The sequence below is a fragment of the Camelus ferus genome, chromosome 25 (assembly GCF_009834535.1).
Source record: "Camelus ferus isolate YT-003-E chromosome 25, BCGSAC_Cfer_1.0, whole genome shotgun sequence".
Classification (NCBI taxonomy): Eukaryota; Metazoa; Chordata; class Mammalia; order Artiodactyla; family Camelidae; genus Camelus; species Camelus ferus.
Genome location: NC_045720.1, coordinates 12,882,621 through 12,908,623, shown reverse-complemented (window position 1 = coordinate 12,908,623; position 26,003 = coordinate 12,882,621). Strand labels below are relative to the sequence as shown.

Genomic DNA, 26,003 nt, shown 5'->3' with positions numbered 1-26,003 from the left:
TTAAATAAATGAAAACAAAAACTGAAATACTCTTGTTTTTCAGGAAAATGAAATTTACATGATAAAATGGTAGTCCTGGCTATTTTAAAGTACTTTATAAAAAGGTTTTTCAAGTGCCTCACCATTATCTCATCTGATCCTCAAAAAAATCCCCCGGAAAGGACAAGAGCTGCCGTGGGAGGGGTGTAAGACCTTGTCCAAGATAACAACACACAGGAGGCTTTCAGAGGAGCCTCTTCCGGCCCCAGCATGTAGTGACAGTACCCACAGAACACGACAGGGTGGGCATCCTGTATGACTTTTCATTTCAGCAGTGTTCTCTCCCGTTCTCTTTAATGGTCGTGTAGTTTAAGTGAAACCAGGAGTTACAGACAATAAGTGTCTTACTATTTTCTTAAGAGGTTCACCTCTTCTAGGCCCCTTAATTTGGGGGACCAATTTCTCTGTGTTTAACTTAAATCTCTTTTGCTGTGTTTTCCTGTATCTTATCTCCTTGAAGTGCAAGATAGCTGTTTTCCTAGAGTACCCTCTTTGTAAAACTCTTGAAAATGCTACATTTTAAAATTAGAAGTATATATGTACTTCTTAAAGACACAGTCATCCTAAAGTTGGTGGTCTATGGCTTTATTACCCAATGTTGAGGGGCTTTTTTTTATTTTTTAAACAGATTCTGGTAGACTAGAATAAGCAAAAATATTTTTAGTTATAATGCTGAAACTTCACAGTGTTATGAAATATAAATGAAAATATGGAAGAAAAAATTATTTTAGTAATTACTGTTAGTCAACTATTTCTATAATCTCTAAAGTAATTCAGATGTCAGCATGTAAGTGTGCTCCAGTCATTACATAAGCATTCACTCTGTATCTGGCTTCTGGCTACACACAGCCATAAAACCAAGCCACAGATTTACAGAATCTTAGCGATCAGCTTGGAAATAAGCCTTCCTATCACAGTGCAGGCAAAAGCACAATTTATGAAAATACCATGTGTCCAAGCAGTGTGCCTACAGAATTTTATATTATCTGGGAAAAGACAGGTTGGTGTGCTCACGGTAGCTAGGCATCGTAAGAAAACCATGCGGTAAAAAATCATTCCTAATAATACAAACTGAGGACAACTGGTGCTTAGCATCAAGTGATTATTGTCTTCAAAGAAAAAACAACCCACCGTGGTAACTAGAAATAATAACATAAGGTAAAGGGCAGGAAGTGGCACCTATTAAGAGACTTCTCTGCTTTTATTTAGGGTTTTTAAAAATTCATAAATGAGAATCATTCTTCACTTGAGTTAGATTTGCTCATTTCAGCAAACCTATAATTTGCTTCTGCTTGTATGGCTGCTTCTTACATTTTAGAGTCAACAATAACTAAGGCCAAGAGCTTCAAAAATTCAGCTTTGGAGTGGCAGCTATCATTGCAGGCACACCCTGTTTTATTGCACTTCTCAGATACTGCGATTTTTACAAACTGAAAGTTCATGGCAACCCTGTGTCTACTGGCATCATTTTTTCCAACAGCATTTGCTCACTTTGTGTCTCCATGTCACATTCGGTAATTCTCACAATATTTCAAACTTCTTGTGTTTGTTAGGCTGATCTGTGATCAGTGATCTCTGATGTTACTATAGTAACTATTTCGGGACGCCACAAACCTCACCCATACGAGGCAGCGAACTTAATACTGTGTGTGTTGGGACTGCTCCACCTACTGGCTGCTCCGTGGCCTCTCTTCCTGTCCTTGGGTCTCCCCATTCCCTGAGACACAACAGTATTGAAATCAGGCCAACAACAATGAATGGCCTCTCACTGTTCTACATTAAAGGAAGACTCTCATGCCTCACGCTTTAAATCAAAAGACAGAAACATTTAAGCTTAGTGAGGAAGGCATATTTAAAGCCAAGACAGGCCAAAAGCTAGGCCTCCTGAGCCAATTAGCCAAGTTGTGAATGCAAAGGAAAAGTTCTTGAAGGAAATCAAAGGTGCTACTCCAGTGAACACACGAATAATAAGAAAGCATCCTTACTGCTGATATGGAGAAAGTCTGAGTGGTCTGGATACAAGGTCAAACCAGCCACAACATTCCCTTAAGCCAAAGAGCAGACCCTAATTAACTGTAATTCTATGAAGGCTGAGAGAAGTGAGGAACCTAAGGAAGAAAAGTGGAGCAGAGGTTGATTCATGAGGTTGAAGGAAAGCTGTCTCCTTAACAACAAAGTACAAGGTGAAGCAGCAGGTGCTGAGGTAGAAGCTGCAGCAGGTTATCCAGAAGATCGAGCTAATCTAACTCGTGAAGGTGGCTACACTAAACAGATTTTAGTGTTGTTTAGATGAAACAGCCTTCTGTTAGAAGAAGATGCCATCGAAGACTTTCACAGCTAGAGAGAAGTCAATGCCTGGCTTCAAGCTTCAAAGGACAGGCTGACCCTCTTGTTAGGGGCTAATGCAGCTGGTGACTTTAAGTTAATGCTCATTCACCACTCCAAAAATCCCAGGTTCTCTTAAGAATTATGCTAAATCTACTCTGCTGTGCTCTATGAGCAACAAAGCCTGGATGACAGCACATCTGTTTACAACATGGTTTCCTAAATATTTTAAGCCCATTGTTGAGTCAATGCTCAGGAAAAAAGATTCCTTTCAAAATGTTACTGCTCGTTGACAATCCACCTGGTCACCCAAGAGCTCTGGTGGCGACGCACGAGATTCACACTGTCTTCATGCCTGCTAACACAACATTCATTCTGGAGTCAGTGGATCAAGGAGTAATTTTGACTTTCAAGTCTTAATATTTAAGAAAAACATTTTGTAAGACTAAAGCTGCCATAGATAGTGATTCCTCTGATGGATCTGGGCAAAGTAAACTGAAAACCTTCTGGAGAGGATTCACCATTCTAGATGCCACTAAGAACGTTTGTGATTCATGAGATGCGGTCAAAAGATCAACATTAACAGGAGTTTGAAGAAGTTGATTCCAACCCTCATGGGTGACTGTGATGGGTTCAAAACTCCAGTGAAGGAGGCAACTAAAGATGTGATGGAAACAGCAAGAGAACTAGAATTAGAAGAGGAGCCTGAAGGTGTGACTGAATTGCTGCAGCCTCATGATAACACTATGATGGATGAGGAGTTGATTCTTATGGGTGAAAAAAGAAAGTGGTTTCTTAAGATGGAATCTACTTCTGGTGAAGATGCTGTGAAGGATGTTGAAAGGACAACAATGGATTTATACTATAATATAACTTAGTTGATAAAGCAGTGGCAGGGTTTGAGAGGACTGACTCCGATTTTGAAAGAAGTTCTACTAAAATGCTATCAAATGGCACTGCAATCCCACAGAGAAATCATTCGTGAAAGAAGAGTCAATCAACGCAGCAAATGTCATTGTTGTCTTATTTTAAGAAACTGCCACAACCACCCCAACCTTCAGCAAACACCACTCTGATTAGTCAGCAGCCATCCTCAGTGAGGCAAGACCCTCCACCAGCAAAACGATTATGACTCACTGAAGGCTCAGATGATGGTTAGCATTTTTTTTTAGCAATAAAGTATTTTAGATATAATACTAGTGCACACTTATTAGACTACATTTTAGTGTAAACATAACTTTTATTTGCACTGGGAAACCACAACATTCATGTGACTTGCTTCATCATGATACTCGCTTTATTGTGGTGGTCTGGAACTGAACCCACACTATCTCAGAGGTCTACCAGTAATCTGGATTGAGGCAAATCCAAAAGACCCAAAGCGTTCGACCAGTGTACCTTAACCCACAGTGCTAATCGTCCTCTCAGCTAGCTGATGGCAAGGAATGCTTCCATCTCATCTCTGAGGGTCCCTAAATCCCCAAATGCTTATTTTGAAATTTTGTCTGATATGTAATTTACAAAAAAAAAAAAGACCTGCACAGCATTAACATTCTAAAGCCTCAAGAAAAATGCCCAAAACAAATTCCTCCCACTCAAGTGAAGAGTGTGTCGAAGCATAAACTGTATCCTGCTATATATATATATATAGTTTTAAGTTCTAATCTTAAGATGATGGTGAGGTATCAGAGCAGTAAAAGAGAACTGAAACTATCAACGTTTTCATTTAACACACACATACACACACCAGGTTTAAAGTATTTAGGTTGCATTTTAGAACCAGTTTTAACTCAACTGGTTGAAAAGTCATGTGGGCAGGAAATCCCGGGGGACGCTGCCACTGCCCTTGATGGTCACACCACACAATCTGTTTGCCTCACGAGGCTCATCTTGGCCAAAAACAGATAAGAAAGTGGAGGAATTATGATCTGTGGGCTTAACCAAAGGAACTATGACAGACAACTGTTTTTCTACTTAAATGTGAATATGTGAATGTTTAAGGTTAAGTGAGCTGACCTACATGATATCCAGGAGAGACACAGAGATTTAGTAATCCTGCCAGTAATCAAGTTAATATCCCTGAAAAACACAGCAAACAATATGCCACTAATTAAACAGCTCTGAAAGGGTTTGATAGCTGAGAGGCCTGAAGGAAAGCATCCATCGAACACTACTGTAACCCATCCTGTTAACTGGTCATGGTCCCTCACACTCCAGGAATTCTGGAGCCGGAAGCCCAGGGCATGACAGGCTCACAGGCCAATGTGCTCCTTACTACAGGCACTTTCCACTGGACCAGGCATGCGGGGCTGCGTCTGGGGGCATGGGAGGGAGAGGGAAGCACACTTCTGCCATGTATAATTTTAACAGCCCCCTCAGGCCGTCAAGTCACTGGCTTAATCCTATGACAAAAATGGTTAATTATTAAATATTATGAGAAAGCTAGATGATACCTTAAGAGAATTTGATTCAGACGCCTCCTTCATGTGTAAGAAAACAAGCAGGATGGAGGGCCATTTATTCTTAAATGGCTGCAGGGCAGGTATTATTATCCCTTACTCTCAGCAGTTTCTGGCATATATTACTCCATAAATTACTTGCTGAGTGGATGAATAACTAAATTAGTCTCCTTTAGAAGCTCATTACCATCTAGTAATTAACACATTGTTTCTGAAATTCAACAAAATGCTCATGTCTTAAGCCTATGCCCTAATTTTTCTTTTCAGCCTTCAGCACTACCCACCAGGCACTCCAGGTAACAGCTCCAGGCAGTGGGTTTAGGAAGTTCTGAGGCGTGTGAGCTTTGGCATTTTCTCAGAAGCCACCACTCTCAACATGGCTCCTATGAAAGGATTCTAAGGTTCCAAGCTGATAATATCCAGTACCCAGCAGGAGTAAAATATGCTTAGCTTTGGTGACTGATCCTATAATCTCTCTTTAATATTCTTGCTCTTAAACCATATGCCCCACGACTGAATTTCATTCCTTTTATTGGAATGGTTCATGTATGAATGCACTTACTATTAAACAATAAAACGAAATCAAAAGTCCCTATCATGTAAAACTCATCCTTATTTCTACTACTAAAATCAAATTAGATGGTTAAATAATTAGGGAACTAGATACTTTCATCCCTTATGCTTTCACTTACCTTCTGATATACAGAGGGAAAAACAAAATATCCTGATGCTTAATCCAACTACATTCTGAACTGATAAAAGCTGCTTAAAAAAAATCACTCTTTTACAATAATTTCTAAAGACAATAAATTTCCTTACTTGAGCTGAGTATCTTTCGAACAAAACTGTAGTCGGTCAAAGTCTTCAAAAGATAAAAAAGAATCAATAATTACTCATGACTTGTACAGAACAAATCAATTATTTTCAAACAAAGTCACTCTACTGGGATAGGTTGGCACTTACCAAGTCCACATTCCCCTATTGCTACAACTTTTCCCTTGTTGTTTTCAGCAAGATTTAGCAACTCCATTAAGTACAGATCAGGGTCATTCTTTTCAAATTCATCACATCTTGTAGGATGACACCCAACTGTACTGAAAAACATATCTAGCACAAAATAATGCCTTAGGGTTATTTTCAAAATATCAAAAATTAAATATTTATATTTAATATGCAAATATAATAGAATATCATATAATTTCAGCTGGCCAATTTTTTTTTTAACAATAGACATAAACCACTCAAATTACCAGAATTGCACTGGGTTAATCACATAAGAATTTTTGGAATACTTTAACAAAGTAGGACATGAATATGAAAACTGCCTTAATGTATTAGTAAAAATAATTAATTCAACTCTTTCCAAACCTCAGTATTTACTGAGACTTTTGAATGGAAAATGAAGTAATTTCTTGTAAGATGAAATGTCATTACCTAATTTTACCTTTAATATTCACTGTTCACATGACTGTCATGTTTCATATATTTAATAGAACAGTTAAAACACATTCCTTCCCCTTAAAAAGGGTAAAGCAGAGGTGGAAGGAGGATTCGGTTTTCTAATAAAAAATAAAGCTCACTTATTTGGAGGTCATACTTTGCTAGTTTTAATTGCATGGAGCACAAATGTGAAGTCAAAAAGGGCTTCTGAGTGGCTGAAGGCACTTGCACCTGGCCCACGGGAGAGGCGTGGTGGCTTCCTGGGCTCCCACACAGATGCTCACAAATAAAAGGAGGCAGAGCTTTTAAAGCAGTGACACAGCAGCTACACGGAAAGAAGTAGAAGAGGGTCGACAGTGGAGATCTGAGAACTTTTAAAAGCGTATCTGTTTGGGGATAAAAAGTACGGAGGACAATATTCTTATATACATCAAAAGCTTCTGGGAAGATGATTATTTTTATGACTTTAATCACTGAGAAAAAGTGTCAGTGGATTCTGAAGAGAAGTATGCATTTTAGAAAGACTTCCATTAAAAAACAGCTTTTAATGAGTAAATCAGTATTTTGAAAAATAACATGGAATGCCTAATTCTTCACTAACACAGGAAGCATGGTCCCCACCCCTCCCTGGCAATAACAAATAAAAAAAAAAAAGGTTAAGTAAATGAATGCCAGATAAAGGAGGTGTTTTATGTAACTAGGATTCTTGTAGGATTCAACCCCATAACTTTATGGATTTTAAATAAATGCAAATGTATGAATATAATGTAAGCATATGAGGGATTATATATTATATTATTACTTGCATTCCTGGGGTCTTGCACGGTGGCTGCACAATAAATATTTAATAAATGATCTTTCACAGTATTAAGTTTAAAAAGAGCAACTCAAATCTTAAACACATGACAACACATACACAAAAATTGTACACTAGGAATATCTGAGGTTAAATTCTATGCCTAGTGAACTTAATTCTCATTAACTGAAATCTTAAAATAATCATTATTAAATACGAGGGTCTTATCAAGCATCTGATATGCCAGTTGGCATTTTGAATTTTTTCATCTTAATCATGTTCCACTGAAATCACTCTATTTTCTTGTTGTTTCTACAGTCACGATCCATTGTATTTGTACCTGAGGCAGTTTTCAGAAAGACTTCTTCAAAATAACTTAATTCTTATTTTTTTTTTGGTAAAAGTAATATGAGGATACCATTTGTTTGTGCCAAATGCAGTGCATCTTTACTGTCTTGTAGATTTCCACCTGTAATCATAAACTGAAACAGAAAGAAATAAAATAAGCCCACTTTAACAGGGTGTCACAAAAAGTTTCCCAAATGTGCCTTCTTGCTGCTTTTTTGGAGAATGCTTCTCTTTACTCTCTGACTGTCACACATCAATCCTTTAAAATTCAGCTGTAAAACCACCTCCTGTGTAGAGTGGATCTTGACTACCCGCTCCATGTGCATGCGCGTGCGTGCACACACACACACAATACACGGAGTTTGTCACACTTTCCTACTAAAATGTATCCACATGTCTGTCTTTCCTATTAGACCATGAGTTTCTTAAGGACAGAGATCACATTAGGAAAGAATAAACAACTAAAGATCTCTGAATTTAGAATTCTGTTCATCTAAATTAGAGATTCAAGTAGGAGGAGGGTGTAGCTCAGTGGTAGAGTGCATGCTTAGCATGCACAAGGTCCTGGGTTCAAATCCCCAGTTCAAACCTCCATCAAAAGTAAATAAGTAAACCCAATTACCTCCCCCCGCAAAAAGACAAAAAAAAAAAAAAAATAGAGATCCAATAACGTTGACGTAACAGTTCTCCAAGTGTGGTCCTGGACTCCCAGGGGATATGTGAGGTCAAAGCTGTTATCATAATACTAAGATGCTATTTGCCTTTTTCACTGTCACCCGTCATGCGTGTGCAGTGAGGTATTCCAGAGGCTACATGATGTGTGACATCACAACAGACTGACTGCAGAAACAGATACGAAACCTCAGAGGTCTTCTAGTAAGCCAGACATTAAAGAGATATAAAAAAAAAAAAAAGTACACATTCCACTCATGTCACTGAATGTTTTTGGTTTAGAAAATACTTTTCCTAAAAATCTGCTATCTATGTTATATAATGGTCTATTGTTATTTTAAAATGAATTAAGGAATAGATACAGTTGACCCTTGAACAGCATGGAGGTTAGGGGCGCCACTGAAAATCCACGTATTACTTATAGTCGGCCGTCCATATCTAGGGTTCCGCATCCACGGATTCAACCAACCTCAGATTACATGGTACTGCAGTATTTCCTACTGGAAAAAAATCTGTGTCTAAGTGAACCCACAGAGTCCCAATCCGTGTTATTCACAGATCAACTGTATTTTAAATTTTTCTCAGTTTTAATTTCTAATGGAATACATATCAATAGATAAAACCCACATGAAAGCTCTGTGGAGTCCTCAATAATATAAAAGAATATGGAGGGGTTCTGAGACCAAAAGTTTGGAAATCACGGGATTAATGTATATGGATAAATTCTTTGCAAGGAAACACATAGCTCTTGGCAAAGAAGCACCGTTACAGAGATGGCCATCAGAGTCACCACAGTCAGAACACCACCTCTGCTCATCTGCTAAAAGGAAAATGTCACTCAAGAGCCGTGCTGATGACAACTGCCGAGGCAGTGCTGCTTAGGCGCACTGTCTTCTGAAGAAGTGATTTAAACACACTGATGTGTATTTTTTAAAGCATACTTCTAGAGGCTCACTGAGCTAAAGTGAAGAATTCATTCTAGGTACACACCTAAAGAGACAACATACAAAACACAAGAGATGGTGCAAATGATAAACAGACATTTTCAAATAGTGACAAACTTCTAATAGGATGGAAAATAAGTATCTATTTAGGGAACACAGAGTCATAATGAAATCCTCAACTGCTTGTAAAACATGGCATATAAGACACTAACAAAAGTACCAGGAAAACTGTTGTTTACTAACATTACCTAGTTTAAGATCAGGATCCCAAATCCAGTATTTCGATTATGTAAAATAGTTTCTAATCAAGGCTACCTTTAATTTTACCTGTAACTTTTCCAAATAGATGAAAAAGTAAGGACAAGACTAGGGGACATAATTTCTTCTCCCAGTTTACAGTGATGGTGATGGTAGCTTCCACCGTGAGCATAATAAAGGCTGTTCACTTTATGCCAGGTTCAATACCAAGTGCTTTGCATTCTATATTTAATTTAACCCTCATGACAACTCTACTTATTAGGCATTACCATCCTTGATTTAGGGATGAGAAAACTGAAGTCTAGAGAGATGAAGCACCCTAGGTTACAAAGCTGTGAAGAATGAAGCTGGGGCTGGAACCAGGTTTGTGATGCCATAACCGTGGTTTTACTCACTACCACATAACAGCAAGGTGCTGAATTAAATTTCAATTTGGAACCATGTCCAAGTAAATTTCATTTCAGTTCTGTCATTCCTAAGTCTGTGTGTATGTCCTTATAAATGTTAAGATTAAACTATACATGGATGACACATGAAAACTGTACACGGAAAAAATGTCTCCTGCCATATCAGTAAACAAAGGATGTTGTGGCCATCAAGCCATCAGCCCCTGTGGCTGCCCCTGACTGTATACTCAGAGGGCATTTTGGTGGAGAAAAATGGATACTGACCTTAGATACTTAAGGTGTATATCAAAGGAATGATTTCAATGAGCCCAGACTCTTGCATCTTCCCATACATAGAAAACTGCTAAATTCATTAATTTGAGATGTTTAGGGGTTTTTTCCTTTAATTAGCAGTAATCTTTTGATGTTCCACTACCTGGTTTTTTTTTTTTGTTTTTTTTTTTTTTTTTTGAAAAATCCCTGTATATCCTGCGTCCTCCCTTATCTCTTTGGAGCAGTCCCTCAGAACCATCTGTGAGGCTGTCTCCTGGGCTTAAGTCCTTAGCAAGTCATCAGAATAAAACATGATCCTCAACTTTAGGTTGTGCAATTTTTTCAGTTGACAAAATTTAGGAGCTTGGTATTTCCGAGTTTGCAGAAAAGCATTTTATAAAGTGATTTACCAAGCAGAGAATTACCACATAATGAGAAGTTAATGTTGTAAACTTTTATCCTCTTACTACTTGTGAATAAAAACTAATACAATTTTAGAGTCGGTGACTGCAGAACTCATTTAGTCAACACTATCACTTTTTAAAACTGAGGTTATTTAACTTAGAAGCAGTAGCTGCTAATGTCCTGATAACCACACTATGGAATTTAATCTTATTTCTTGTGTACATGTATGGGCTAGCTTGCTTTAAAAAAAAAATACTAATTAAAAAGAAATTACCTATTCAAAGAATTTGACACAACTAAAATTCATTTGCTTACAACTCTCTAAAAGTAGTAGGAATTCTCCTGATAATCAAATTATTACCATAAAAATAATGTGTCCTCTCAGTTATTTGAAATGTTATACACTGTAAAAGCTAAACTTGGTGACAGATACATTGTCTTTTTGATGATTGCCTACTTCTAACAAATGCTAAATTATGTTACAAAATTTATTAAAAGTTGCCTCTTAAGAAGCCTGGTAATTCAAATGGGTTTTAAAAAACTTTTTCAAGGAGATTTTGCCATTTACTACATTTCTCATCAAATGGAAGAACCACCCACAAGGTCTATGTCACTTAAATCACTGTGAACAGAATATTTTGATATTTTATTTCATTAACTTGCTAATATTACATGTTGACAATACATATTCAAGAAGGCTGAGTGGCATTAGCCCCTTCTCTTCTATTCTACAGTATTTTAAGCAAAATTCAGTTTCTTAAAAAAAAAATCATAAAGGTGACAAAAATGAAATGTTACCTTTTTAACACCAATCTGAACAGCTCTCTCTATTACATCCTGTAAGTCATCTGTAAGATGAACACCACATTAAGAAAACCTGATAAATAAAAATTCACTTTCCTATAATTTAATTATCCTTTATTGAAAGAAAAATACATAGAAACAATCACATTTACTAAATTAAAGTCAAATCCATACTATTTCATGAGTGTTTATCATATAATAAGAACAGACCCAGGAATACCTTAAAAAAAAGAAATCCATATAAGGCAAAATAGATGAATACTTATCCATTGTATTTTTATTCTTTTGACCATAACAGGGAAGAGTTTGTTTGGCTTTTATGCACATGGTTATCTAAAGTTCTATATGCAAAGTTATACATTTCTACAGAAGTTTATAAGAAGGGCTTGTTAACACTTTTAGTAGGTGTTTTATAAATGTTCATGATCATGGTTTACCAATACAGCTTATATGCGTTTCATTTTGTTTATAGTTTTATTCAAGATGCATAATAAATCCTTTAATATTTCAATTGTAAGAGTACATTAAGCTTTTTTTTTTTTGGATTAAGCTTTTTATGATCTCCCTTGAGGCAGAAAATCTGTCTTCATAAAAAAAAAATTGTTTACTTTAATAAAGAAACATTTACCTTGGTGCTTTTGAACCCCTCTGTAAATTCCTCTGAACATAGGATCTGTCAAGTTGATACCGATATCTATGGAAAGCAAAAATAAAATCTCTAATCATTAAGAGCCTCCATTTGAATCTTTTACTTTAAATTAAAGGTTCTTTTACTAACCTTTTCATTCACACCTTCACTCACTCAAACAAAATCTAAGCGCCTACTGTTTGTCAGTCACTGTGCTAGACACCTGGGATACAAAGAAAAACAATGAAAGATCTAAGTCCTGCTCTCAAGAAACTCACTGCAGAACTGGGAAGGCAGACTTACTAACAGACAATTAAGAATCACACGTAGACACTGGCACTGGGGGACACAGAGGAGGACCACCCAACTTAGTCTGGAAGTTAGCCCAGAAGAGTCTTCCAAAAAGAAGGGATCCTCGAACTGAATCTTAAAGGATGAATTACTGTTACTCAGTAAAGACAGGAAATTGCGGATAAGAGGAAGCTGGAGCAAAGCATCCCAGGCTCGAAACAGCATAGCGATCATGGAGAGCCACAGGCCGTTCTGGCAGATGGAGAGAATGTAGGTAAGGGAGTGGCCAGAAAGGGGCAGACTCAGCTGTTACAGACGCTTGTATCAGATGCAGCAAGAAGCACTGATGGCTTCTAAGATCTGTATTCTGGACATTTCATTCCGGTGTCTTTGCGGAAGGTGATCCCTGCCTTCCAGGAATTTACAGTCTATATGGAAGCTACAAATACAATTTGGGATGTAATAAGCTAGACTGTAAGCAACACAAGGGAAGCAATGCTTTGCATCTTTATTGCTGTATCGTCAGAACCTAGCAAAACCGTTAGCATATGGTAGGAGCTCTATACACTTAAGTCTGTAAATAATTATTTTACAGCTTTGTGCGTGGGAGCACAAAGAAGTGGCAGTAACAGTTTGCAATTTAAAAACTCCTGTCAGAAGTATGCCTACTGGCAATAAACTAAAAAAAAAAATTAAATCCTGTACAAACATCAATTTCTAGCTTGAAAAACAGAGGTCATGACAGAAATTTAAAACAGCAAAGTGGAAAATCACTACCTCTGCTCAGGAGGGAATATTGAGGGATTCATTCATTCAGCGGCATGTAACATCACCACAGGGCAATCAGACAAATTCAGAAGACAGGACTTCTGGGGGACAGCCAACCAAGCTGCTTCTGTAAGACAGTATCATGAAAAAATGCACCAGATCAAGGGGTTGGCAAGCTATGGCCTGTGAGCCACTGCCCATTTTTGTTTGCTCTGAGCTAAGAATGGTTCTACATTTTTAAATAGTTGAAAAAAGAATCAAAATAGTTTTTACGACATGTAAAAATTTTAAGAAACTCAAGTTTCAGTGTCCAAAAAGTTTTATTTGAACTCATTTGTTTACATAGTATCTACGGCTGCTTTTGAGTGACAAGGCCAGAGCTGAGTAGTGGCAATAGAGATCATATGGGCTGAAAAATTAAAAAGTATACACTATGTAACACTTTAAGGAAAAGTTGGCCATCCTCTGTGCTAGATTAAAAAATTGTAAAGGACACTCAAACGCCTGGCTCTGGACTGGATACTGTTTTGGACAAGACCACCTTACAAAAGAGGCTCCAGAGAGATCCCTCAGCCTTCCCACCATGGGGCACACAGGGACAAGGCACCAGCTGTGAACAAGGAAGAGGGTCCCCACCAGAACACAATCATGCTACCACCCTGATCTTGGACTTCCCAGCCTCCAGAACTGTGAGAAATAATCTTCTGTTGTTTCTTCTGTTGTTAATAAGCTATCCAGTTTGTGATATTTTGTTATAAGTCCCAATGGACTAAAACAATCTATGGTATCACCTTCTCTCCCAATCTGTATATACCAAGTAGGGGGATTTCATCTTTTACCCTCTTGAGCCTGTGCACTCTCCTCCCTCTCCACTATTATCCACTCTAAGCAACAACTCTGACCTGAATGCTACTCTGGCCTCTTTCCATTCTGTTCTCCACCTGACCCAAGGTTTCTTTTCATTCATAAATCAGATATTGGTACTCTTAACTGTCACCCTTGATACTCACATCCTTAACACAGTATGATCTCAGCTTTGCAAATCTCTAGCTCATTCTATACTGTTTTCCCTCCTGCCTCAGTCCCCTCCCCATTTCTCTCTACTCCAGATCCACTGGTCTTCTTTCAGTTCCTGAAAAGTGCCATGCACCCTTCTGCCACAGGATGTTTGCAGAGGCTCTTCTGTTTGGAACTTTCCCCTGCCTTTCTTTGCCTACTTAACTCAGTCTTTCAGAGCTCAGTCCAAGTGTCACTTCCTCAAGGAAGCCTTTTCTGACCTCCCAGTCTAAGTTTTGTTCCTCACCAAATGCCCAGAGAACCATGTTCCTTTTCTTCAGTGCCCTCTTCTGTCACTGTGGTAAATAGTCACCAGTCCACTTAAAAAGCTGTTTGTCTCCACCACTAGACTGTGACAGAGCTTCTACCCACCGAGTCCTAGCATTTTAGCATACCAGGTAGCACATAGTAGAGATTCAGTAAATATTTGTAGAATGAATGAATGAATGACCAGGTTGCCCAAGGGAATCCAAGACAAAGAATAGAAAATAGGGTCCATAGCAAAATGGAATGGGTAAGAGATGGCCAGCAGCCCCAACCAGCCTGCTTCTAGGGACACAGGGTAGGATCAGAATCCTGTTAAAAGAACATGACTACAGATAAATCCTAGACCCTAAGAGACCCCAGCTGGCTGGCCCCAAGAGGTAGTTATGTTACTAATTACTGTCAGCTGCTCTCTCACCGGCTCACTTGCTGGGAATAGGAGCAGAGGCTACTAGAATGGGAATCATCTAAATCTGTGCATCTCAAGCTAGCAGTGTTCCAGAGGATGTGTAACAGCTTGAGAGTCCCTCGAGTATCAATTTCACTCTGGAAGATTTAGAGGATAAGATATCTTTTAACTTAAAAAGGGCAATATATTATTTCAGAGATAAACACAAGACAGCCAAGGAAATTTTGTAACTGCATCAAGATTTACACACCACTGCTGCCACCCCTGGGTTATACTCCAAGTTATGCCCGTAGGTGAACTTTGGTGGGTGAGTTTCAGAGCAAGGATGGGCCAACACTGAAAAGGGAGCTTCCACTGAAAAGGGAATCTACACCCCAAGTTCTATCACTCTGCAATGAGTAAGCACAGATTCTTACTGCTAGTCAGACTGTGGATATAACCACCTGTGGCAAGATACTCAATGTCACAGAAATTAGTCTCGATTATAACCTAAGACACAATAATGAAGTGTCCTCTAGGAAAGAGCAATGTTTCCCATAAAACACAAATACACACTTCTGCTTCCTGCCCTCCTTCCCCATATTAGAAACACTGGGTGTAGCTGTAAGGGGCAGCCACAGGTTATGCAATTTGAGAAAGGGGAAATGTAAAAGGATTACAACCTGGGGATAGTCAGTTGTCCTAAATCAAAATCTAAGGCTGCTTTTGTAACACTGGTTTAATTTTTTCATGCAACTGTTCCATGTAAAGGCTTGTTCCTGGACCAGCTGTCCATGGTCTAATATAGTCTTTTACAAAGTACTGCTCATGACTATTACAGGCAGAGAAATGTTTGTAGTGGGTCACGGGCAGAACTTTTTAAATGGCATGGAATAAATATTAACTATCAGTAAGTCACATAACAAAGCATATATAGTATGATCCCATTTTTGTTATAAAAAAGACAAAAACATCTGATGTTTGTGTATTTTTATGATTCTGTATAAATTTATTAAAGATTTAGGGGAAGAAAAAAGAAAAAACAAACAAAAAAGAAAACAAAAACATTTTTTAATGAAAAAATAAAAATAAATTTTTTTTTTTTATTTAGGGAAGGATATACTTTAACTTTTAAACACTGGTTACCTGGAAAGTGAAAGTAAAGATCATACAGAAAAAAATTTATTCCAGTTAAACCTATCTTCTTTTAAGAAGTCTTTTCTGCTTATGTGGTTCAGATTCCTTTATCAATTTACTTACCACCTTAGTACTAAAACTATGCGTATTCTTTCACCTACTCATTCATACTTCCATTAAATAGTTATTGTACGAAGCCCCTGGGAAACAAAATACCACCAACTGTCTGCCTTAGAAGAGCATGGTCTAGCAGGAAAGGCAGATGCATAAATATTTAATTATAAAATAATGTGGTAAAGGGTAGAGTTATGAAGTCTTACAGAACAAGTAAAAGCAACCAGGCAAGATGGTAGTTGGTAGAACATTAGAGGACATAGGGGACATTATGGCCCCAACCTGCCACTCTAAAACCCTGTCAGAGGCAAGAAACAGCCACCTCCAAGTGTTTACAAAGCTTAAAAAGGATGAGGCTGGAAAAGTGGGCAGGACCAGACCACAAAAGGGCTTTGTATGCTATGATAACGGCACCTCAAGTATCCTGAGGATGGGGACTGACAGATTTGCAGCAGGAGAAAAATGTAGCTGATGTGATTTTTATGCAGACCACTCTGGAGGCTACACAGAGGATGGATTTAAGGAGACGTGACTTGAGGCAGGGACCTAATTTATTACAAACACAAACCTTTTTAAAGAAAAAGTCTCTTTTCTTTGTGGAGCATTTCATGGCTCTTCTCCCATTTCCCCCATCAATTATATCACAGATTGGAGCAAAGAGGCTGATTCACCACACTTGAAAGTGTCTACAACCTTTGAGGGCCTACCCACCCTCCAACCCCACCCCAGGCCCAGGCTCTCCCAGAACATTTGTAAAAACCTCTTTTGTGGCACTCAACAGTCTCCCTTGCATTTGCTTTGACTGTACATACCTCTCCAATCTGAAAACTGCACCACTAGAGTCTTTTTATAGCTCCACATCATTGTCTTTAGAAAAAATATTGCCTAAAATAACTCTCAGATCAAATTTTATAATCCTAACCTCTCTCATTAGGGCCAGACATTTCCAATTGCCCAATAAATGTCTCCACCTGGATGTTCCATAAGATTCTCAAAGTTAACCTAATACAAATAGATCTCACATCTCCCACCCACTGCCAAACTAATTGTGCTTCCATTTCATATTGAGGTATTTATTCCAACACTGAGTAACCTGTTCACTCTCCCTTACCTACCATAAACACTCAGCTACTAAACGCTGCATACATACCACTCTTCCATTTCTCTCTCCCTTTTCCAGTGCCCTAGTTCAAGCTCTGAAATGCTTCCCTGCTTCTCCCTACCCCCCACCAAACCTACCTAAGAAATCTCAGGATTAACTTACTAAAGCAGAGGTGTGATCATTCTTATTTTCCACCTTCAAGTAGCTGGAAACGCCACAAAGACGAAGATCATGCCCAACTTTATTCCCTGCTCTATCCCATAGGCCAAGGCTCCCAATACGTAACTGGCACTCAGTGATTTACTTAATGAATGTTCCTCGTCAAAAGCCTTCAGTGAAGCTCTACTCTCTATACATGGTAAAAATTAAACTCAGCAAGATGTTCAAGTCCCAAGCTACCCTTCCAATCCTAGCTGTCACGACGTCCCCCAGGTTTTCTTAAGTGCCTGGCACTAAATATGCTTCCTCTGTTAGTTCCTATCGAATTCTCCCTCTCGTTCTACCGGTGCTAAATGAATTGTTGCACTTGCCAAGTAATATCACCTGTTTCTCCCCCATCTGGGTCCTCCAGTTTCCCACCAGATTGCGACGCCAACAGAGTAGGGACCGGATCTTTGTGCCCAGTGTTCCTAGGCCAGTGCCTGGCCCACCAGATGCTTTCAGAAGCTGTGATATGAACGCACGAATTAGTGAGTGAACAGGTCCCTCGAAGCCGTTCTCCCCACCACGGAGACAGGAAGGGACGGGAGATGCACGTGAGATGGAGGGGACTATAGTGACTGACCTCTTCTTGTATTTTAGTCGTTTTGTTTCCCCTTTTCTCTTTATTAAATACAACACGTATGTTGGAAAGAGCATAAGTCATAACTGCAGCTCGTGAATTTTCACAAATAAGCAAACTCGTGAAGCCAGCACCCAGACTGAGATCCAGGACATTACCAGTACGCAGAGGCCTCCCCGCGCCCTCTTCCACGGAGTGCACTGTCAGCCCTCAAAGAGCCTAAGAGCTCACGTTCTGGGCCCCCTGAACGACGCCCGGAGGTCGAAAAAAAGGCGCAAGAAGCGGGGAAACTCTTACCCACGAACTTGAAGCGACTCATGACTGCGGCTCCGACTCCTCCCCAGCGGAAGCGGAAGTGGTCGCCGGTCGCCCCGCCCTTCCGGAGGTCCCGCCCCCTCGCAGCCTGCCTCCGGTTTCCCGGGAGCCCCCGCGGCCGCTGAAGGTGAGCGGGCCGTCATGGCGTTCTTGGCGTCGGCGGCATACCTGACCCACCAGCAGAAGGTGCTGCGACTTTACAAGCGGGCGCTGCGCCACCTGGAGTCGTGGTGCATCCACAGGTGGGAGAGGGGGACCCAGGGCGTGGGGAGGGAACCCCGGAGGCCCCCACGGAGGCTAAGAGGCCCTGGGGACCCGGCGGCTCAAGGACTTCGGGGACTGGGTGGGAAGGCGGCCCCACGCCCGGCAGAGCCCGCATCTAGACCCGGGTTCGAATGCAGGCTTGGTTCCCCACTCCTGCAAGACCTTGAAGAGTTGCTTATCTGACCCCGGCCTCAGTTTTCTGATCAGGAAAACGGATGCAGGAACCAGCGCAGAGGGTTGAATGACGACTAAGGGAAATAAAGCAGAGTGCCTAAAACTGATTGTCATGCCTCCAGCTCTCACTAAATAATAGTTTTCTTCATGACCTTCTTGTTCCTAATATTAGCAGTAATAATATATGCATATTTTCTTCAGTTCTCACAACTCTGGGAGTTAGGGATTATTTAGCCTTATTTTATAGATGAGAAAATAGAGGCTTAGAGAGTAACTTGCTAAAAGCCCTGTAGCTGTTAAGTGGCTGAGCCAGGATTAAAACTCAGGTGTCTTAACTCCAAAGCATCATCATCACCCCTGCCATCAGCTTTCCTCTTTTTAGCTTCATCCAGTCTTTTTCATTACCATCACATCCCACATAATTCCTTAACCTCACTCATAATTTTCTCCTTCCCTCTCTCTGTCCATCTGTGACTAGCCTTGGAATATAGTCTTAAAACATAGATTTTCATGACATAGGTGCAATGAATGCACGATGGGGTGACAACCCAAGTTGTGTGAATGCAAGGCCTCCTAACTCCCTTAGCAGAATCCTAAAACCTAGTCCCAGGAGAAGGGCTTCTGGGAAAAACCTCTAAACAGTGGGAAACTGAGTACATCTGGAAGAGTTGTGGAGGGAATCCTTGAAGCCCAGATTGCATATTTGGTATTATCAGTAAAGTCTTCAACCTATTTCTCTTTGTTAGGCAGGAAGATGGCCAGGTTTAGAGGGTTGTAAGATTGTTAGTTACTTCCTTAATTTTTCCTTATTGATTCATCTGACAGAATTTGCAGTTCAGGTTCTGTGCTGGCTGATGAATAAATAAAAATTAATAAGGCTTCTTTTTCAGCTGTAGCAACTTACAGATTAATGGTGAAGATGGATGTATAAACAAAAAGATAACATAGAGAATTATCAGTTTTTAAAGATGAAGGAAGTCAAGCCATCGAGAATTCCTTCAGGCAGTGCTGAACTACATCTGAGAATATTAAAGTTCATAGCTTTTTAGGAAAGGTTAAAAGTAGTTACTATGATAACACTAACTCAGCGTTTCTTTAAATCTCACTGACATCTTTTCTCAGTACTTGCCTGATTTTTTCCCTTCCCTTTGCCCTCATAGTGCTATTTGTTCTGCATGGATCTGTCCTAGGCCCTCTGTTATTGCAGTGTATACTTTGGGCAGCCTCATCGAACACTGGGACTTCAGTTACCATCTACGCTCGTTTGTCTGTAAAGCTGTATTTCCAACTATTTGTTTGATTACCTACAGTTCTCTGAAACTTTTCACTACCTCATGTTGATTCTCTTCCCAAATTCCCTGCATCAGCTAATGGCACTACTGGTAATGCAGCCAGTCAGTTTTAAGTCTTAGCATTATTTTCAAGTAGTCACAACTTCTCTGCCAGTGATGTGTGTACTTGTACACTATGTACAACTGGACAGTGATTTTTGTAAATTTTCTCTCCCTTGTAATAATATTAGTAGCTGACGTTGGGCACTGAGGATGTACTAAGCACTGTCTGAAGTGTGTTTATGTTTCAGCTTATCAAATCTTTTGGACAACCGTAAGATAGAGATACTGTTATTAACACTTTCATGGAGGAGGAACCCATGGCTTAGAGACCACTGTAGTAATTTACTGTAGATTACACAGCTAGTGACTGCAGAGCTAAGATTCAGTCCTAAGCAGTCTGACTTGAGAGCCCACTCTCATAATTTTATAGTCTAAATAAATGTTTCTCTCTTACCACCATCTGTCCCCGTTGCCTGCTTCAAGCCCTCATCTGTGGCCTGGATTATTGTCAAAGTCCCCTAAATGATCTCTGCCCACAGTTTCTTCTAGAACCTGACTGACACTTGCCTAAGGTCATGCAACTAGTGTCAGAGTCAGAATTCAAAACCAAGTCTGTCTGATTTGAGCAACACTGTTCCCACCATGTAATACCTGCCTTCTTCATCTTTGTGTCTTCAGAATGTAGCACAGGGCCTAGCACAAAGCAGGAGGAAATTCAGTAAGTTGTCATTGAATTAATGTGGAACGATCCTACAGAGGCTGCAGCTTCTGTTTTGCTAACTGTCATCTTTCCTTTGTTGGAGGGGAGGAGGGGAAAGGGCTTAGGTTGTATTTAGTACAGTATTTTTGCTGCTGGTGTTTGGGGGCTGCCAAGGAAGCCGGCATAATAACGTGGCTGCTCCATTGGCAGGGTCCGGGAGGTGCTGGGAAGTCACAGTTCTCACCCGAAAGGCGTTAGTGGAAGTACAACCTCTCATCAGACAGTAATACTGCCCAGTTGAGTAGGTAATATTTCTAAAGTCCAAAATCATTTTGATTTAAGGGACAAATACCGATATTTTGCTTGTTTGATGAGAGCCCGGTTTGATGAACATAAGAATGAAAAGGACATGGTGAAGGCCACCCAGCTGCTGAGGGAGGCAGAGGAAGAATTCTGGCACAGTCAGCATCCTCAGCCATACATCTTCCCGGAGTCTCCTGGGGGCACCTCCTATGAGAGATACGAGTGTTACAAGGTAGGTGAGGACCATAGGTGTCTCCAGTCCCAAACATCATTCCTGGAAACCGCTTGCCCTTTTAGGAGCTGCTAGATTTCTTTTCAGATAGTTATATGTTTTTTCAGGTGTCAGTTTTCTCTCTCCCAGTTGCCATCAAAACTTTTCTTTCCAAATTCAGCTCCAGGGTGTTTTTGGCAAAGCAGAGTGCTAAAGGACTTGGTAGATAACTTATTTTTAGACTTTAAAGTTAACTCGTTTTAATTGGTGCTTAGTATTTCTAAGGAATTCTAAGGGATATTTCCAAATAACATAAAGCCACTCTGGGTATTTAGAGATCTTGGGTAGGGGAGGAATGATACCAGTTCACTTTGGACTGACCTAGCTGTTTTTCCACCCTAGGCTATTTCACTCTAAGGCATTCTCCTTTATCTTGGTTCCTGCCTGTCCTCTGCTGTTCGTTGCTTAGGGTCAGAAACCATCCAATCCTTGAAATGGTTATAAAAATGCACCGTGAATTATGTCTTCTTCTTGTCTCCTGAGCAGGCCCTCCCCGTGGCATGTAAATGTGTCCTGTGGAATGACGCTGTGATTTCCTCTCCTGACAGGTTCCCGAGTGGTGCTTAGATGACTGGCATCCTTCTGAGAAGGCAATGTATCCTGATTACTTTGCCAAGAGAGAGCAGTGGAAGAAACTGCGGAGAGAAAGCTGGGATCGAGAGGTGAGTCTTGCCTGCGTCTTACCATGTAGTTTGCCCACGTGGTCAACAACCGGAAGGAGCTGAGGTTTTGTTCCGCACGTGCAGAGGTCCAGACTCCAGCTCTGACAGTTACTCTGGCCCCTTGCCTCTCAGATAATACTTTTGTTTTCAAGTGTGTTAAATGTAACGGGTACAACCGTCTTAGAATAAGCTTCTCTCCTTCCCGTCTGTAGTCCTTTGCCTGACTTTGCTATATCCTACTATCCCTTAGTCTTCTCCACCAGCTCCTTGGGTATGTTTCAGCCATGATGTCTGATTTATATTTTAAAATGCTCAGTCTTGCTGTAGTGTGAAGAATATATTAGAGAGGGCAAGGGGAGAAATGGAGAGACCAGTTTCGGGTTACTGTAATAGTTTAAAGATTACAGCAGCCAGCAATAGGATGGATGCAGTAGATGTGGAAGAAAGTAGATTCAGGGTTTCAATTGGAGGGATGTGAAAAGTGATTGGAAAGTGATTGGATCGGGGTGGGGGGAGGGTGCGTGTATGTGAAGGACAGGGAAGAATCAAGAATGCTTTCCAGGTTTTAAGTGTCAACATGTGGAATTTGGTGGTGGTGTTTATTGAGATAGGGAAGAGGGGGAAAAAACAGAAGTCAGAGGGACAATTAAGTGTCAGTGTTAAATTTAAGAATATTAAATCTGAGAATCCTGCAAGACATCAAGTGCAGGTGTCAGAGGGTGACCTTGGATGTAGGAATCTGGAGCCCAAAGGAGAGATTTGAACTTGAAATAGAAATTTGAGTTACCAGTTGTTTTAAAAGCCATGGAATGGGGAGTGGATGGCCTCTTCTGGGTGCCCTCCCCCTAATGAAGGAACTGGATAAAGAGTGGGGGAGAAGCCACAGAAATGTATGAGATCCTTAGAGTAGAGAGAAAAGTCTTGGGAGCTCCTGCTTTTAGAGGTGAGGACAAGGAGCCTGAGAGGCATCCAGCCCGGGAGAGGGGAGGTCAGGAAGGTGTGACGGCTGAGTCCAAGAGAAAGTGTCTCCAGAGTAACTGGGGCCGAGTCATCTTTGACTTGGCGGAATAGAGTGACCTGGAGATAACATCCAGAGGTTTCAGCTACAGGAAGGGCATTAGTGGCCTTGACTAGAGCCTTTTCTAATCATACGGAAAGAGTGCTGAAGAGACAACAGGAGGGTGGGGTGACTCTTGAGAAGATTTGCTGAGGAGAATGGAGAAATGGGGCAGTAACTGGAGGCTAAGAGATTATTTTAAGATAATGATGCGTATATGCTGATTAGAAGATTTGGGGCAAGGGAGAAACTGATAATGTTGAAGAGATGAAGGTATGGAAGGAAAGTTTTTAAGAAGAGGGATGGGATCCTGAGCATGTGTGGAGGCCTTAAAAGGGGCAGGGATTCTTCCTCAGTTCTCATCAGACAGAAGCTGTCTGTAAATACATTTGGGCTCGAAGTTTTGATGATGGGAAATGACAGACTTCTATGTGATGGCTTCTCTTTTTTAAGTGAAATGAGAGGAAAAGCCCAGAAGTGGGCACAGCATGTTTCGAGAATGTGGAGAAGGTGTGATCATTGTGGGGAGAGGATGAGTTTGCTGGATGATAGTAGTTAGATTGCCATGTAGGGTAAAGGCACATTTGAAGTTGGAAATAATTAACGTGTTGTGACACTAGATTGTTCCGCTATTTTTTTCTCTTTAGCAATACCAAACTCTATGGGTGCAGGCTTGAAGATAAACAGTGCGATTTATCCACCGTCGAGAGTGACGAGGGACTTGAAGTTATTCAGAAGGGAGTGACTGTCGTGATGGGGTCTGGCTGGATAAAGAAGGGAAGCAGACAGGAGGCCAGTGCAGGGAGCAGGGTATGTTGGGTAGGAGGATCTGTGAAGAAGCAGTGTCTGAGTTTCAAGAATTACTTTCAAGGGGGCATTTAAGCAAACGAGCTAGAAGAGGGACACTGGCTGCTAAGAAATGTCTTAGCATTTGGAAACCTGAGGTGTATTTGTTCATGGAGAGCAGCAGGTGCATTCTGCAGTTGGTCACTATGGTAACCTCCTCCCCACAAAATCCTTCCTCCTCTACCTGTTCCGCCTCTTTGACATTCTTAAACAGCTCATGTGCTAGATAGAGGCTCCGGTTAACCACAACCCAGAAGTGGTTTTTCTGGAGGAAGCTTCGAAAAAATCATTCATCTGGAAGTTGGGAGTCTTAGGTCTCCTCTGTTAGGACAGGGGTGGTCTTGGAGTTGGCTGGAACAGCATAGCTGGGCAACAGGGGGCAGAACTGAGCACATTTGTACCTGTGATTTCATGTTATTTCTTGTCCTGGTTGCTGTTCGAGGGACTTGTAAATTAACACCCCTAATATATTCAAATTGAGGTTTCTTAATGGTGCTTTTGGAGAGCACTTAGCTGAGACACAAAAATGTTTCTGGATGGGGAGTGAACAGGTGGGGGACCAAAGCAAGGGGGACTGGAATGGTAATTGTCAGGGTTCTGCTTAATGAGTAAGAGGTGGAGTGGGAGGGTTTTGTTCTCAGCTTTGCCGTTTTAAGAATGGGAAAACCTTTAAGGAGAACAGCTTTTATGTCTGAGTTAAAAATGTAGGTATAAAAACAATGCAGGTATGTACACAGCACTTTTCAGTAGTGAGGATCAGTGTGCAACATGACACAGTAAAAACAAAGCTGACACTTCTCTGCAGCAGAGATTGGACAGTTAGTTCAACTCCTTTTTAATTGTTCCTTCCTTACCCGCTTCTAGGTTAAGCAGCTGCAGGAGGAAGCCCCACGTGGTGGCCCCAGAACTGAAGCTTTGCCCCCAGCCCGAAAGGAAGGTGATTTGCCCCCACTGTGGTGGCATATTGTGACCAGGCCCCGGGAGCGACCCATGTAGGGAAAGAGGAAGACGCCTCACCAGTCACGCTCGCAAGTGAAATAAGTTACAGAACATACACACACTTGCCCTAATAAAATAACTCAATATGGTGCGACTGCTGTGTTCTTCTGGGGAGTGACAAGGTGCCAAGTGACTGGGCCACTGTCATTTTCTTACCAGTTGTGCTTATAGACGTAGAATAGTATGTGAAACGTAGTCAGTCAGATATGTCCTTTTCTGCCCCCATTAAATCATATTGGTAACATGTGCCATCAAGGGAAAACCATGCAGCAGAACCAGATAGAAGGTCTCCTCTGAAGATTTAGTTGAACAAACTTGAGTTGAAGGCTTAAATAAACTATAGTAGCTGGGAGGCATAAGCAGCCGAGAAGGTATGCCAATATGGAGGATATAAGATACCTTTTCAGATTTCCAGAAGTTCCACTAGTGGAATTTTAGCTTTGATTAAAGGACCACTTTCAGAAGCACACATTCAGCAAGTAAGTATGGAGTTGATTGTGTTTTCTTGAGTGAGGTTTGATGGTTGGGTTAAAACATCCTATTTGGATGACGCTTTCTTGTGACACTTATTTTGTGTTTTTGTTTTTGTTTTTTTTGCTTTGTAACTCATTGGTTTTATTCATTCATGTTAATATATGTAGTATTCATTCGTTTAAGTTGCCATACAATTATTACATGTGGAATATTTGGCTGTTCCATAGTACATTGATCTTTTCTCCTGTTCTTGGCCCTGTGGTGGTTTATAATCTTTCCCTATTATAAAAAATACTGTCAGGGAACATTCTTGTGTATATATATATATATTCTTGCATATGTGCAAGAGTTTCTTTAGGACAATATACCTAGAATCAAAATTACTCAGCCATAGAGCACATTGTTGAGTTGGTGTGTTGACTTACACTTCTACCAGCCAAATATGAAAGTTGCTATTTGCTTCACACTCTTACCAATACTTGATATGGTTGGGCTTGTAGATTTTTTTCCAATCTGCTAGAAATAAGATAATATCTTGTGGTTTTAATTTATATTTTCCTGATTTATGATAAAATTGGATGTCTTATGTTCATTGGCCATTGAGACATTCTCTGAATTGTCTTTGCTTCCTCCATCTTTTGTCAGTTTTCCTTTTGAGTTTTCTCTTTTGCACTAATTTTTGGGAGTCTTTTTTTTTTTTTTTTTTTTTGAAGTACCATGTGACACTTATTGTGGAGTTAGTTTTCCAGCTTAGGTTCCTCTGCCTTGTCTTGGATTGTCTGCAGACTCAAAGGAAAGAGTAGCAGAATTCTAAATGTTCGAAGTTTCTTTCTTTTCTTTTTCTTTTTTTTTTAAGGTAAAGCCATTTTTAAAACTCAGCTAAACCCAGCTAGTTTTAGTTCTTAATAACTCATTGTAGCTGTTAG

The 26,003-nt window shown here is 40.3% G+C and overlaps 2 protein-coding genes across 12 annotated transcripts in view; one reads left to right on the top strand and one right to left on the bottom strand.

Annotated features, from left to right (window-relative positions):
- Nucleotides 1-18,040, bottom strand: part of TATDN1 (TatD DNase domain containing 1) — a 30,347-nt gene extending 12,307 nt beyond the window's left edge. The window contains exons 1-9 of one of the 11 annotated variants that reach the window (XM_032467623.1): nt 17,976-18,040; nt 12,846-12,963; nt 11,928-12,000; nt 11,778-11,843; nt 11,144-11,193; nt 7,478-7,541; nt 5,787-5,930; nt 5,643-5,685; nt 2,666-2,722 (exon numbers count right to left, since the gene is read on the bottom strand). In XM_032467623.1, the coding sequence (XP_032323514.1) occupies nt 2,666-2,722; nt 5,643-5,685; nt 5,787-5,930; nt 7,478-7,541; nt 11,144-11,193; nt 11,778-11,817 (398 nt within the window). In that variant the 5' untranslated portion in view covers nt 11,818-11,843; nt 11,928-12,000; nt 12,846-12,963; nt 17,976-18,040. Of the gene's footprint in view, nt 1-2,665; nt 2,723-5,642; nt 5,686-5,786; nt 5,931-7,399; nt 7,542-11,143; nt 11,194-11,777; nt 11,844-11,927; nt 12,001-12,845; nt 12,964-17,440; nt 17,564-17,836; nt 17,860-17,975 lie in introns of those variants that run through there. The other 10 variants (XM_032467622.1, XM_032467618.1, XM_032467619.1 and 7 more) reach the window with 10 other exon arrangements.
- Nucleotides 18,041-18,077: 37 nt separating this feature from the next.
- Nucleotides 18,078-24,694, top strand: NDUFB9 (NADH:ubiquinone oxidoreductase subunit B9). Its single transcript, XM_006179724.3, has 4 exons — nt 18,078-18,235; nt 20,808-21,000; nt 21,588-21,701; nt 24,469-24,694. The coding sequence occupies exons 1-4, from the start codon at nt 18,135-18,137 to the stop codon at nt 24,598-24,600; spliced, it is 540 nt and encodes a 179-aa protein (XP_006179786.1). The 5' UTR covers nt 18,078-18,134; the 3' UTR covers nt 24,601-24,694.
- The last annotated feature ends 1,309 nt before the right edge of the window (nt 24,695-26,003 follow it).

What these genes read in the sequence shown, in the direction of transcription:
- NDUFB9 (XM_006179724.3), top strand. Translation starts at nt 18,135, where the DNA reads ATGGCGTTCTTGGCGTCGGCGGCATACCTGACCCACCAGCAGAAGGTG. An exon ending in GAGTCGTGGTGCATCCACAG is followed by an intron (nt 18,236 to 20,807) that starts GTGGGAGAGGGG and finishes TTTTGATTTAAG; the next exon opens with GGACAAATACCGATATTTTG. An exon ending in AGAGATACGAGTGTTACAAG is followed by an intron (nt 21,001 to 21,587) that starts GTAGGTGAGGAC and finishes CTCTCCTGACAG; the next exon opens with GTTCCCGAGTGGTGCTTAGA.